Source organism: Argopecten irradians, chromosome 13 (genome assembly GCF_041381155.1).
Source record: "Argopecten irradians isolate NY chromosome 13, Ai_NY, whole genome shotgun sequence".
Taxonomy (NCBI): domain Eukaryota; kingdom Metazoa; phylum Mollusca; class Bivalvia; order Pectinida; family Pectinidae; genus Argopecten; species Argopecten irradians.
Window position 1 is genome coordinate 18,641,042 of NC_091146.1, and position 15,962 is coordinate 18,657,003.

Below are 15,962 nucleotides of genomic sequence, written 5' to 3' on the forward strand. Positions count from 1 at the left end.
GTTCCCCTTCCCCCAAGGATGTTTGTGGCCAAATTTGGTCACAATCCAAGCAAAACTCTAGGACAAGTAGCGATTTATAGGATTTACCTCTATTTCCCCTATTGGGCCCCACCCGTCCTGCCCCTTGGGGGCCAGAGCCAAAACTTATACAAGTTCTGTTCCCCTTCCCCAAAGGATGTTTGTGGCCAAATTTGGTTACAATCCATACAGAACTCTATGACTAGTAGTGATTTAAAGAATTTACCTTCTATTTCCCCTATTGGGCCCCGCCCCTCCTGCCCCCCGGGACCAGAGCCAAAATTTATACAAGTTCTGTTCCCCTTCCACCAAGGATGTTTGTGGCTGATTTTGGTTACAATCCATGCCAAACTCTAGGACAAGTAGCGATTTAAAGGATTTACCTCTATTTCCCCTATTGGGCCCCGCCCCTCCTGCCCCGGTGGGTCAGAGCCAAAATTTATACAAGTTCTGTTCCCCTTCCCCAGAGGATGTTTGTGGCCAAATTAGGTTCCAATCCATGCAGAACTCTATGACTAGTAGCGATTTAAAGGATTTACCTCTATTTCCCCTATTGGGCCCCGCCCCTCCTGCCCCCGGGGGGTCAGAGCCAAAATTTATACAAGTTCTGTTCCCCTTCCCCCAAGGATGTTTGTGGCCAAATTTGGTTACATTTCATTCAGAACTCTATGACTAGTAGCGATTTAAAGGATTTACCTCTATTTCCCCTATTGGGCCCCGCCCCTCCTGCCCCTGGGGGGCCAGAGCCAAAATTTATACAAGTTCTGTTCCCCTTCCCCCAAGGATGTTTGTGGCCAAATTTGGTTCCGATCCATGCAAAACTCTATGACTAGTAGCGATTTAAAGGATTTACCTCTATTTCCCCTATTGGGCCCCGCCCCTCCTGCCCCCGGGGGGTCAGAGCCAAAATTTATACAAGTTCTGTTCCCCTCCCCCAAGGATGTTTGTGGCCAAATTTGGTTACAATCCATGCAGAACTCTAGGACAAGTAGCGATTTATAGGAAATGTTGACGGACGGACGGACGGACGGACGGACGACGGACGACGGACGGCGACGGACGACGGACGCCGCGCCATGACATAAGCTCACCGGCCCTTCGGGCCAGGTGAGCTAAAAATTTAGTAGAAGTTTTCATTTTATTGTGTTAGACACACTCTTACCTGATAGAAGACACAAGTCTCTTGATTGCGTCGGACACACTCTTGGAGTAGTTGGAGTAGAGTTGGTACGTAGGAGGGTCCTTCGGGTTAACGGCCAGCTGTTTGGCCGCCTGGACCATACTGCAGGCTCCCGATATCATCGCCTTCCCAGCTGATGTGATCGGCTCCTGTGCTTTCTTTGCCTGCAGAATCAGTGTATAAAATAAAATAAGGGTATTTATTTAGTAATGTATCAATATTACATCTTTATTGGATAGATATGCTGATTTTATAACTTTTTTTTTTTTTTTTTTTAAATTTATGTAATTACATTCCTATGGTATATTTCCGTGGTAGATCTCTTCTCTTAATTATAAAATTGTCCTCTTCTTTCTACAGGTCCTAGCCAGTTTATTTATTAATGCCTATTGGGGTGAAAGGTTCTTAAATCTACCACATACCTGTGGACTGATCTTGGCAGGTACACTAGCAAACTCCGGTGAGGAAGCGAATTTGGTAAGTTCATCAACTGCTTCGATGAGAGGCTTGGCAGCTTCTGCACATCTCTCGCGATTTTCTTCTGTGAATTCTGAGTCTAAAGCCTGAAGTAAAAAGACGAAGAAATACTGTAGAAATGGGCATTAACTCAACTTAACTTAATTGTCTGATCATGTAGAATTTATAATTTGTTTCTTTTTCATAAAGATGTTTTTTTAAATTTTCTACATTTTTTAGTTAGGCTATCATTTTTTTTCCAATCATATATGACGTGAAGTACAATGAAACTTGTATATAATCTTATATAATATATATATAAACAGAGAACAAGATCTGATTGTCTCGGATTTGACAGGATGTCAGAAAAGTCAGGTGTCAAATTAGACAGGATTCAGTGTATATCCAAAATGCTCTTTACATACACTGTTGAATTATAGTTATTTATGTCTGTTGTGTAACTCATGGACCTTGTTTGATTTGAAGTGATGATTTGGTTCAAAAGAAAATATTTTGACAACTTGAAAATTCAAGTATACATAAAAAATATAAACTTTATTTATTTTACATCGATTGAGAAACAAGTTATACAACTTATGCAAATCACTCTCGATGGCCCGGCTGTAAGCGCGCTTACGACTTTAAATTAATCAAGGTTTGCCTGTATATAATCACAATATATATTTCTGGTTCCCACATACCTTGATTGCTTTTACAAGATTTGCTGTACTATTTGCAACGTCCTTGGCACTCTGTACGAAATGTCGCTTAGCAACCGGATTGGATGTTTTCGATGAAGCCAGACGGCAGGCATTACATAAAGCTGAAGTGTGTTTGGCGACGATGGTGGCCGCAGAGAGGACCTGGGGGTGAAAAACAGATAATATTGATTAAAACACTTGAAAATTAATATTAAGTAGAAAGTAAAGTGTTAATGGTTACAAACCCTCAGATATACCAAAAAAGTCTGAAATGATGAAAATAAATCAAATTTAAAAACTTGACATGTCAAGTTTCAACAAAACAAAACCAGGTTTTTAGATTATTATACAATCTTAAATTTATTACATTTACGCTTAGCCAATCAAAATGACATATATCAAATATTTGATTGACTATGTAAAAGAAAATGTTTCATGATCATTTGGACATTTGGATTATGAATTCAGTTATTTTATATTCACTGAAATAGAGATGCTTTATGCATAGTTAATCTTACTTTCATCATAACCCAGAAAGAAACCCTTACATTCAATAATAGCTCATTCATTTCATCAGAACATAAAGTGCAAAAACAGCTTAGCGGTAATATCATTTTATATATATGTGATTATACTCAGATTCACCAAAACCTATAGCGTCCATAATATGAAAAAAAAACCCATAAAATTATTTTTTTATCTCTTAAAGCAAAGTTGATGTACCTTTTCTTCTTTCTGTCTTATTTCAGAAAGTCAAAATTTTAAGTGATATTTGCATAAAATTATCAAGTGAAAGATTAAAGAAAAAAAAATTCTGTGAAAAATGACAAAATATTTTCAAGATAGAACAAGCATACAAAGCAATTGAAAACAAATCAAGTAACTTCTTCTTTTTTATCAAAGATATCTTTCAAAAGAAACATACTTTAACCTTTTTTATCAAAAATTTATCTTACATTAGATTTCCTTATTGATATATATTAAATGATTTTTTACAGAAAATGGAAGACATGAATACACATTACATGGTTAATTATAATTTCCATTTGTTTAGCTGAAACATTTTCATTTCAATTTCATAAAATTTTATTTCCTTCAACTCGCAAATATCACATTTTCGTGAATTGCTTTTATTGATCATTTATTAATTAAAAAAATACACATTCTTTTGTTAGTTATTTTCCCATTCAAAAAAAAAGAATATATATGAAAACATTACATTCACATAAGATCCAATTTTGCTGAACATTTTTTGAATATTATCTAAATATAACATTTACATAAGATATAATTTTGCCGAGTTTCAGCTACCCAAAAAGACAAACCAGAGGTTGTTTAATCCCTTACACATGCATACTGATGTATATATAATTTGGTGAATATTTGCAGCATGTTTCCAGCTATGGTTCCATACATAAATATTGATATATCATTACTAATTATCTACAATTTCCATATATAATAATTTATGCGGTGCAAAGCTAATACTCAACATGTTATATCAGTGATAACTCCTGACCTATCACCAGTTTTATCACTAGTCAAAAGTTTTGTTAAAAATACATATGTAGAATATCACTGCAATTCATTTAAATATGTTTTACCTAATGGAATTTGCCTTATTTCTTTTGACAAAAATCTTCAACTATTTTCTGATTTTGTTTTAAAGGCCCACTACCTTTCCGAAACGGCTTTTAATTTTTAAAATGGGAATGTAAAACGAGATTGATAATTGTGTAGAGTCTCAAAAGTTATTAACTTACCGTTAATACAACACTCATCATTATCTCCTGAACAAAATAATTAAAATGAATAAAATGTGAATTTTCATAACGCGGGTCGTCTTATGTTTCCCGCCGACGTCCTAATTACCGCGCGGTAGTTGAATACTACTGTGCCAGACGGCAAAACAGCGAAATGAATCTCCACAGTTTTCATATATTACGCAGGAAATCTTGCATTTGTTTGGTGTTGTAACCTCATCTTAGGCCATCGATATGTATTTTCTTATGTTATTAATGTTTTTAAGAAACCTATAAAATTTGCTCCGGAAAGGTAGTGGGCCTTTAAATACAACATGTTTGAATATCAATGTTACTTCAAGATATTTTTTTTCAAACTTTTCGTTTTTAAACAATTTTGAAGAATTCTTTTCAAGAAAAGAAAACAACCTGAGAACTTTGGGAAAGGACAAACAAGTTTATACAAGTACATTTAATACAGATATATAGATGGGGACAATATATCTCAATAGGTATTTATCAATTTCAATGTGCTGCAAAATCCATGTCTTACTTGCATTAAAGTAAAGTTAAAACCCAATAAAAATTCATATCCTGACAATCAGGATTTTTGATCACATTTTTTGTTTGCTTTTGTTTAAATTCTGTTTTTTGCCATAGAAAGCAATTAAGATATATTTTTCAAAGCATCTTGAAAGTAATTCAACAATAAAAGTCTCAAAGTGATACATTTTTTTTTCTTTAAATACGAAAGACTGAAAGCTATTCATTAACTGACAAATAAATGACGTTGTTAGATCAATGTTATTCAACTTTAACAGTAAATTGACCAATCAGCAACAATGACACATCAATGTTTGACCTTACTCCAGGAGAAGTTTGACATAAATATTTTAGTAACCAATCAAAAACATTCTTATATTTATGCTTGGTCTTACTCCATGAGTATTGCAGCACATAGAAAGTGATTTAGACTTTCTACTCATTTTCTTTTTTCCCTCTCCGTGGCATGCCGGATGCTAGAATTAAATGTAACATGGTCTGTCATTGGTGATGGACATGTAAGAGCTGATGCGATTGGTCAATAATCTCTTGACAAAACATCACATCTGATCTAATTAGGTTATTCAGTACAAGACCTGCCATTGGTCAATACATATCAAGCCTTTGATACAAAGCTTTTCATTGGACAATGAATAAGAATTTCACACTGTGGCTGATTTCCATTATTGCTTGGGAAAAACAAAACACTGCAAAAATAATAAAACAACAAATACTGATAATAAAATAAACTTTGAATAGGTGAGAAGTGCCAGGGAAAGTGGTCAGGTTGTGATTAAAATGAGGGAAGACAGGTGTGAAATTCTCTGTAATACTACTTAGAAACATATGAGACTGACATAATACAACCCTATCTAACAAAATGGAAGAACCCATTTTGAGCCAGTCAGTATGTATAATGTCCATGTGCAGTTGCTGTAGGTGAAGTGACATGGCAATTATTTCTTGGCAAATTATCCTTATGTGCAAATTTCCGTTATCAATATTTATAAAACATTTGCCAGAAATTTCCAGTGATTATAAGCTTTTGTGACAGGGTGAGGTTGACTTGCTCGTTACCATTAAATCATCAAAATTTTAAAATCTAATTTTAAAGTTTATATTCATCATCTAAAATAAACCTTTGACCCACCAAATATTAAGTGATCACACAAAAACAATGTCAGAAAAAATCCTATATTCCATGTAAGCATGTAAGTAATATCATATCGTTGGAGCTTTTCTGATTAAAAACACTTAAAAACAAACAAATTATTAGTTATTGGTAACATTTAGACATATTAAAATCAGTTTTAATAAAAAAAATAATCCTGAACCATCAATTATACCTTTAATCAAATATTTTAACCCATACCATGCAATTAAGTTGAGATTTCCCACAAAATTAAATTGAATTAATTTTATTGTAAATTTTTCACTTCAATTTTTCAAGACATGCAGTTTGTTTTTCTTTTCACACATAAAATGCAAAAAACTTTTATTCTTTTTTTAGTTTCTAGTTATTCTGTTTTCACAATTTGAAGCATCTTTTGAAGCACATCCTGGAGACTGTTGGAATAGCTGAAGCCACATACATCAAGCCAAAAAACTGTTACAAAAGATACTGGAACCAAAGACTGATTTCTGACAAAAATATGCATCACATCAAAATTAAACGATTCCAATGAACTAATTTCAATCCAATTTTTTTTTTTTTTACAATTAAAATTTCTAGCTTCAAAACAATAATGCTTTAAAAATCAAGTGGTAACTAAATCACAAATACATTTCACCAAAACTACAAAGAAAATGATAATTTTCATAATTTGAAATTTCACAATTTTTTCTTTAAAGCAGTGTTGCTTATTTTTTTTTTACAGATTTTATATTTTCTTTTTTCTTTTAAATTGAAGAACAAATCAACCTCTTGAAGCGCAAGACGTGAGAGTGTTTTTGTTAAGAGTAAGAAACTAAACAAACTAAAGATTATCTAAAGAAATACATTGTGGGACGCATCAGAAGCTAAAAGACACTTCAAGAAACTTAAACTAAACAAACACGACCTAAAACACACAATGAGGCTATATATAGATATATCTAAACATGGGCAGGTCACTAAGGCAACAGTCTCCATAGTTACATTCAAATGCATAAGGTCAGAGGTCGAAGGTCAAAGATCAACCTACCAAAGACCTACAATTCCATTGGGCATAGTACTTTGGTGGAAAAAAGAAGAAACAAAATATGATTCAATTGATTTAAAAATTGTCTTAACAAACTTTATACAAGTAGTATAAATACACAATTTATTTGTTTATCTATTTATGTCTTGTCTATAACTTTACACGTTGAATAACTGGATGGAAAAACTTCTTCACATTCCGTTCAATCTGAATTTAACAATACATTACATTGAGCTTACCATTACATTGAGTTTACCTTCAAAATTTGCTCTATAGATATTACCTTTCCAACATGCAATTATATCAGACTTGGTTAACCGTCTCATTTTTCTGTGATAGCAAAATCCATCAAAAACTGACATCAACATATAGATACATCTGATAAAGTTGTATTTGTGTTTCAACAGCAAAGCTTACAACATCAGTTTGTTGGACAAAGGGTTCACGATAGTGAAAGCTAAATCAAGGAGATGTCAACACATGAACTTTGTAAGAGTTAATTTACTTGTACTGAGCTGAATCTTATCCAAATTAATTATAATTGAATTTTCCTGAATGTTCTTTTATATGCGAGACTAAAACAGCGAAAATTTCATGAATGTTGTTCTTATCTATGAAAGAATACCACAGAAAACATTTCAAAAAGGGAGATAATTATACTGACAATCACTTTACTGAACGAGGTTAGTCTGTAAGCAAGATAAAGCATGGCTGAAACCCTACTAAGGGAGACAACTCATTATTAAAAGCCTGTCAACGAGATAACTTATACCTGTAAGCTTCCTAAGGAACAGTCTACCAAGGGAGATAAACCATGACTGAAAATGTGCTAAGGGAGATAACTCATGACTGGAAGCCTACCAAGGGAGTTAACTATGAGGTGTGTAACATTCACTAGCTGATTAAGCCTATGTAGAGGCGGGAGTAAACAGCAGCCAAGCTTAGTAATGAATTGTTAGGCTGCTGAACCATAGCATTCCCTCAACAATAGGTCAAAGGTCATATCTACCTGTTGCTGTGAGCTTGCCGGATTGGCTAGATTTGAGCAGGCAGACTGAATGGCTTGATTGGCTCTCGCAAACTGTGATTGGTCAACCAAGCCAGGTCGTCCGGGTTCCGAGTTTGGATCAGAAACTCCAACAAGATAGGCAGCCTACAAAAGAGAAAAGATACAGAAAATGACAAAAATCGAAGTACCTAAAGTTCTGGAGTAAGAAGTATTCAAATTCATGAAAAATACACGAAATGTTAATATTACTTTTTCAGTAACTGTTTATAGTTGAATACTCTATTTCACTTCATCTGAGATGAAATCTAGTTTTCTATTTTGATATATTTTATATCTCCTTACTTGGGATGAGACCATGGCTTCTAGTTGAATATTCTATTTCTCCTACCTGGACACAAGACTTATCCGTCAAGTTGAATATTCTATTTCTCCTTACCTGTGATGAAGCCTCAGTCAAGCCACATACAGATCCAGCAAAGTTATGTACAGCCACACAGAAGTCTTCAAGTTCTCCCTGCTTGGCATGGTTAGTAATTCCTGTCATCGCCTCTCCTAGAGCCTGTCAGATCAAAACAAAACGAAAATGATCAAAATTTCTGAAGTTCCTTAGAAAACATAAATACTGGTTTTTTTATTAGTTATTGATAGTGGCACTGTAGCTGATATACAGCCAACTCAAATGGAGCAAATCATATCATAAATATATACCACAGAATTTTTTTTTGCAATGCAGAAATGTCAGTGAAGCTTAAGAAATTGTGACAGTTGAATAAGATGAAGTGCAAGCATATAGAGTGAACATGACACAGTAAACATATACTATGTATATCAATAGAAGATTAAAAAAAAATTTCTCAAAAAGAAAAATTGTAGTTAGAGAGAATAATGCAATTGTCAAGTAATTACATAAAACATAATTTGATGTTAGTAGAATCACCGTAACCAAGACAAGATAAGCAATTAAATAAACAGTTGTCAGATAGCATTTATTCCACACCCCTTTGAATTAATTATGAACTGTTCTAGCCTTAGAGTTGGAAATGTTCAAGTTTGTCAGGGGTGAATGATTTGAACTAAACATGAACAATATTTCTGATATCTATAAGAGTAAAATCAGACAGAAAATAAAACATTTCAACTGAAGTAAAAATAAAATCTTTAGAAATGATGTAAAACATTGATATAAAATCAAAGTTTATCCATGCTAAAAATAATCATAATAGAAAATAATAACTTCTGTGCTAAAACAAATAGAAATGCACATGCTAAAACAAAGATGAAATGTGTAAGAAGAGCATGGAGTGTGTGGTATGTCAAGAATACAGTGTGAGTTGTGTTACTTGGCCAGGGGGAGACAACTGTGTACAGGATCGGAAAACCAGAATGGCAATGTTTATAGGTAAATTGTTGTATTGGTACAGTTGTAAGGGTGTAAGGCACAAGTGTGGAGATAAAGTCAATAGTTCCAGAAGGATAGTGTCTACAGACAGCAGGAAGATGTATATATTTTATGGGTAAATTTAAGAAATTTTTAAGAAATTAATCTGTGTTTTCTAAACATATCCAAAGTATTTATAAATAAAACTTTACATCAACTCAAGAGTTATTTTCCCAAATTAAATTTTCATACATGATTTAATGATATTCAACATTAACAAAAAACAACAATAATTAACATAGTTGAATTAAATTATGATGAAAATTCTGACATTTCTAAAATCTTATACATTTTCAAAAGTTCAAACATCATACATTGAGTTATATATTGATAACTAAGATTATTCAAAACTACATTAAACTAGATCATTTTTTTAAACTATCTATTAATTGAACATATGATTTTGAGGAGGGCATATGATGTTTGCATGCCCACAAACAAACAAAGACACCCAGCAGGAATCCCAACATTTATTCTGTTTTTACATATTGATTGGCACTATGCTATCATGTGATGTAATTCATTTGATTGTAACCTTATGTCACATTATTTTCCATAGAAAACAATGTGATGTTTTCACACAGGCTCATGATAAAACAATAATTACCTCAAGAGCAGACAACTCTGCTATATGTAAAGACAGAATACCGACAAAGAAAGGGGGGTAATGTGTGAAGGATAGATTGGTGTTTGGTGTGAAGTTGAAGTCACAACATAAACATCTGGTCTAACAAATGAAACAATAAACAAAAGGGGAAACAAACAAAAACAAAACTTAGTGTTACCCAAATATGCCCCTGGAAAATGTCTTCAAATGCTACACATCACAGTCGTAGGCTCAAGTAAACAAATAATGTTAGCCAATGAAAAAACATAACACAATCAGTATTAGCCAATCAAAAATGCACTCACAAGACAAAGGATTAAATAAAATACATTCAACCAATCACAGAAGATGTTACAAGCAATAAGTCAAGATATCATTTCATCCGCAACAACAGAGTTTTCAATAGAATTCATTCAACAGACTTGAACAATTAAGTAAGACAAAAAAAAAAAATCAAATTAATGAAATATTTACATAAACATTTCAAACAACGATAGCAATACATGCAGAGTTTAATCATAGAAATCTCTTTCTTAACTTGTAGCGTTTCTTTTGTCTATGCTCAACAGAGTTTCAATGTCTAATATGACGATAAAACTTTCAGAGTTTTGAAGTATGATTATCTAAAATATCTTTTATTTATGAAAACACAAAATATGTAAACTAGTAAAAAATTTAAATATTTTGACTTTGGGTTAAAATCCATAGTAATGAAATTAAAATGGTTAAACACATCACTCAACAAAGTAATAGTAGCATAAAATGTTTGATATAAATTAATTAGAGCTGAATTATATAATTAATAAAGAGTAAATAAGTAAATTTATTAGAGTAATAAATTAATTATCAGAAATAACACAATGTATGAAAGGGGAATACAGCATTAAACATGTAAAAAATTACCTTATTCTTCAGAGATTGTTAAAGTAGGAAATAAAATCACAAAATAAACCATTTGCTCAGAAAATATAACTAAATCTAGAAAAAAATATTAGTTTATCAAAAAGTAGATCTAAACAATAAATTTAATTTGATAATAGCAATGCATTAGTAAAGACAGAATTGAAATGGTTCTATTTCCAATATAAGGCTGGACATTCAGAGATGCATGTACAAAATCCGAGCACATGTCAACAAGATTCCAGTATGTTTAGAGAGTTCAAGCTTAATACCAAACAACAGGCTGACAAAAGATAGTATAGTGACAGGTTACAGTATATCCATGTCAGTTAAAACTTATCCAACAATAGGTTTCAACAATGTTTTCTGAAGCAATTCTAATGCTATCCGGGCTTTTCTTCGCATAGAACAGTTATATGAATTTCAAGAAAATTTCTTATTCTGAACAAAAGGAATTACTGATTTTGTAATGTATATTAACAAATAATCTTCAGTATTTCTTTTTAAATTTCAATCTGATGCCAAATATTAGCCCAACCAGAAAATTCTATACAACTTCTTTTTAAATATTATCAAAAATTATCTTTGTATTCATATTAATATGTATTCAAAACTACACTGTTTGAGCATCCATGGTAAAGATGATTAGTAAACTGTGATGAAGCCAGTCCAAATATATTCTCTAAACTGTGCTGTTAGGCTTCACAGTTACATGTATATATATGATTAAATAACAGCATTTGAGCATTAACAGTATAATTTCACACAACCATTTCCAAAGCAATTACAGCTTGCATAAATAATGTTTGATATACATGCTACCTCTTTAGCTTCATTCTCAAGACCTGAACTTATTTTTTAAAAATTCATCACTTTTTTTTCTGTGTGATCCTCTATCACTGTAGATGATATCATGTCAAACTAGGTCAAGCACAAGCCAGTATTCTTAAACTAGGTCACAGTGACCTACTTACCTTGGATTTCTCCATGACGGACTCTAGACATTCAAAGTAAGTCATGTCCGATACTGGTTCATTTGCACTATCTAACAAACTCCTCATAACCTAGGTGAGAAAGAAAATCATATTTTGTTTTTCAAAACATAAAGTTTTAACAAAAAAATCATTTTGTTATCTCAGTTTTGTAGCAGTAAAATAACATAAAATGTGTGTATCAAGATTGCATTACAATTTTGTTGTTGTGATAAAAGTCACACAAAGTATATTTAGTCGGCGAGTGGTAGATTCGTGGAACTCCCTTCCAAACTTCGTAGTAGAAGCCCCTACTCTGAACTCGTTTAAAAACCGACTGAACACTCACTGGAATTCAGTACCATGTAAATTTTACCCCAGTTTTTATATGGCACAACCGGACAATAACTTAGTAAATGAACAAAACGCGCCACAACTAGCTGGAACCAGCTAACTACGGTGTCTAAGAAGAGGTAACAGGTAACAGGTATTGTCACAGGGTGAGGGTAATTATAAAAAAACAAATTTAATCATTCAATTTAGTTGTATTTAGATATAAAGAGTTCCAAATATAGTAAGAGGATTACTATTTCATTGACAGAATAATTATGTATATCACTTGAACAGATTGATCAACTTTATTTCACCAAGATTGATTTATTGATCAAGTAAAAGTACTTCACTCATGGGGAAAATCATGCGATCAGAAAACTGATCCAAAAATATATTTTTAATTATATTTTAAGAATCAAATCCACCAAACACTAGTAACCAATTGTATGACCATTTATTACAGTAGTCCACTGCTAAAGCTATCTATCTAATTTGCGTACCTCGATCTGACGAAGGGCGTTGTCACATTCCTTCTGTCCAGGAGCTGATACAGTACAAATTGTGATGAGTTGATTAATGCTCTCTGTCACAGACCTATACAACAAAATAATTCATCAAATCAATGAATTGACAAATCATGTGATCAATCTGAAAATGTCATATTACACCTCTTTGGAAACCTTACACAAATTGTGGTCAGATTTTTCATATTGTGTCATCAAACATATGCCTGGTACAAGTTCAAATGCCCTAAGGCAAATTAAATGAACTTTGACCCTCAGTTCAATTTTTAAACTTTCTGCATCTGACTGAATTTTAAATTGGTAATTTTCATGTGAAGGAACTTCAAGTTTTATGGGTGTTTTTTCTATTTAAATCATTGATGTAGGTCCATATAGTCTAATTATGTAACACAGGTTAAGTGAAAGAATCTTCAGTTGCTTCAAAAGTCATTGAGTCTAAAAGAAAGTCTATGAATTAATGTTCTAATAAACCATTGAATTCAACTACTGTAATAATCTGAGGGAGGTGTCCAACTTTACCTGGCGGCCTGTTGAAGCAGGTTTTTAGCATTAGGTGCATTAGGATCCGCTAGCACAGACTTAGCGGCCAGGAGAAGTTTACTGGAAACCATGGATACACTCTTCAAACCTCCAACGATCTGTGATTGTGTGTCTGTATCTTTAGACTTGCCAGCCATAGTAAGACCTAAAAGTGAAAAGAGAAGTTATTTCATTCATTGTCATATTCTCCAGGATCACAAAACAGTCTGAAGTCTACAAGAGTCTTTAGTTTAGACATAGACAACCACAGACGTTATAAAAAGTTACGTCACTTGGGATAAAGGACATTGATCAAATTGGATGTATTTTTCTTTTAACTTTAGATCATCTGGAACTAGTTCAGAAAGGAATTCAAGAATTATTACGTATTGCTTTTTTGTGGCTTATTTCATGTTGTTTTAACAGCCAGGGTAATTCAAGGTTAAACCAGGATTTTGGTGTATAGGAAAGCAGGAGTATGCACTTTGAAATGTGGCTGTGATGTTAACCAAGAGAAACTTGCTCACCTGTCTGTACAAAGGTGCGGTAGGTATTACTCACCTGTCTGTACAAAGGTGTGGTAGGTATTACTCACCTGTCTGTACAAAGGTGTGGTAGGTATTACTCACCTGTCTGTACAAAGGTGTGGTAGGTATTACTCACCTGTCTGTACAAAGGTGTGGTAGGTATTACTCACCTGTCTGTACAAAGGTGTGGTAGGTACTACTCACCTGTCTGTACAAAGGTGTGGTAGGTACTACTCACCTGTCTGTACAAAGGTGTGGTAGGTATTACTCACCTGTCTGTACAAAGGTGTGGTAGGTATTACTCACCTGTCTGTACAAAGGTGTGGTAGGTATTACTCACCTGTCTGTACAAAGGTGTGGTAGGTATTACTCACCTGTCTGTACAAAGGTGTGGTAGGTATTACTCACCTGTCTGTACAAAGGTGTGGTAGGTATTACTCACCTGTCTGTACAAAGGTGTGGTAGGTATTACTCACCTGTCTGTACAAAGGTGTGGTAGGTATTACTCACCTGTCTGTACAAAGGTGTGGTAGGTATTACTCACCTGTCTGTACAAAGGTGTGGTAGGTATTACTCACCTGTCTGTACAAAGGTGTGGTAGGTATTACTCACCTGTCTGTACAAAGGTGTGGTAGGTACTACTCACCTGTCTGTACAAAGGTGTGGTAGGTACTGCTATATCTGTTCGAGGAAGTTGCCAGTTCCTGTGCTGTACCACGAGATGAGGTTACAATATCACTGGCAGCCTGGTTCAGGTTCACAGCCGAGTCGTTCATGTCACTCTGAACCTCTTGGAAAGTCTTGGAAGAAGTTGGGTACTGAAATTTGATTTGAAGATCATTTAATGAATACATTGGCAGCAATTTGAAAAGAGTCACAAAAACAATTCAAGGTCTAAAGTGTGGCAGATTACAGATTGTACAAAAACATGAAGTTTTTTTTTGTCTGACTGTGGAATTATCACACAAGCTCAATCTGGTTTTTTTTTCAAACAACAGAAACTTGTCTGGTCAAACACTCCACTTGTTACTAATTGAAAACTCTTTTTAAAGGGGCACTACCTTTCCGAAACAAATTTTGGTTTTCAAAATTTGAATTTAAAAGAAGATTGATAATTTTGCAGAGCCACAAAAGTTACTACCACAGAGTTAATACTAAACTTGAAATCACCTCCTGAACCATTTAATCGAAATAAATCAACTGTTAATATTGATAATTCTGGTCGAAAAAATAACACATTATTTATAAAAATTATGTTACTCAGGGGATCATCATAAGTGTAGCATTATCGTAATGCTACTAAATTTTGCGCCTCTGCAAAATTGTCAATCTCGTTTTAAATTCAAATTTTGAAAACCAAAATCTGTTTTGGAAAGGTAGTGCCCCTTTAAGACACTTTTGAATATGCAGAAAAGCGATAATGTTTTCTACCATAGAATGTAAACTGATATAAAAGCCTCAATAACAGGCTTGCTTTGTTAGCTCAATGACCTTGGCCTTACCACCATTGTTTAACATGACCTTGACCCTACTACAACTGTTTAACATGACCTTGACCTTACACTGTTTACCTTGACCTTACAGCCTTTATTTAAGATGACCTTGACCTTACCTCTGATGTTGACAGGGCTTGACTGGATTCCATGATATGTCGTACTGCATTGTCGACATCTCTCTGTCCAGGGAGACAACTCACGCAGTTGTTGAGGGCATTCGACACTGCCTTGGCAACCTGTAGAAAAACACAGAAAATGAATAACTATTGATGATAAAATGATGGCAAGTTTGATGACAGGCTTACCTTCTGTGAGTAAAGATGATATAATGAGCTGTTATGGTTTCATGATGCAACAAGAATTAGATTGTGTAAAGTTGATTTTTGTATGAAGTCTAGGCTATTTACATTTGAAATACTATCACCACCGGGCTCAAGTCTGTACCTTTGAAAAACTTCAAAAGATACTGAATTTTGCAACTTTAAATAAGTCTGCAAATTCAGCAAAATTGATATGCATCAACGAAAATTAGCAACTGTACAATAGCTCCATTTTACCTGGTTAAGCCTGGTCTGGTTATCGGGGTTGTCTGGGTTATTGAGGGCCAGTTTAGCCTCCTCCAGTAACCGCGTAGACTTGTCGATAACGTCTCGTGCGCTGTCGATCACCAGTAACTGTACTTGTCTGTCTTCTGTAGTGGCTGCGACGCCTCGTGTGGCATCTGTCAACACTCGCATCACATTGGCGGTGTCACGAGCAGCTATTCCGACGTAATTATCATTACCCTGTATGGGAATATTTTCATATCATATATTAAT

The 15,962-nt window shown here is 33.9% G+C and overlaps 1 protein-coding gene across 1 annotated transcript in view; it reads right to left on the reverse strand.

Moving 5' to 3' along the window:
- LOC138305989 (talin-1-like) overlaps positions 1-15,962 on the reverse strand; it is a 91,102-nt gene that overhangs the window by 30,746 nt on the left and 44,394 nt on the right. The window contains 12 exon segments of the mRNA XM_069246300.1: positions 1,181-1,362; positions 1,621-1,761; positions 2,356-2,517; positions 6,824-6,853; positions 7,830-7,973; positions 8,266-8,388; positions 11,749-11,838; positions 12,579-12,672; positions 13,122-13,287; positions 14,295-14,466; positions 15,261-15,380; positions 15,702-15,929. Coding sequence (XP_069102401.1) covers positions 1,181-1,362; positions 1,621-1,761; positions 2,356-2,517; positions 6,824-6,853; positions 7,830-7,973; positions 8,266-8,388; positions 11,749-11,838; positions 12,579-12,672; positions 13,122-13,287; positions 14,295-14,466; positions 15,261-15,380; positions 15,702-15,929 — 1,652 coding nt within the window.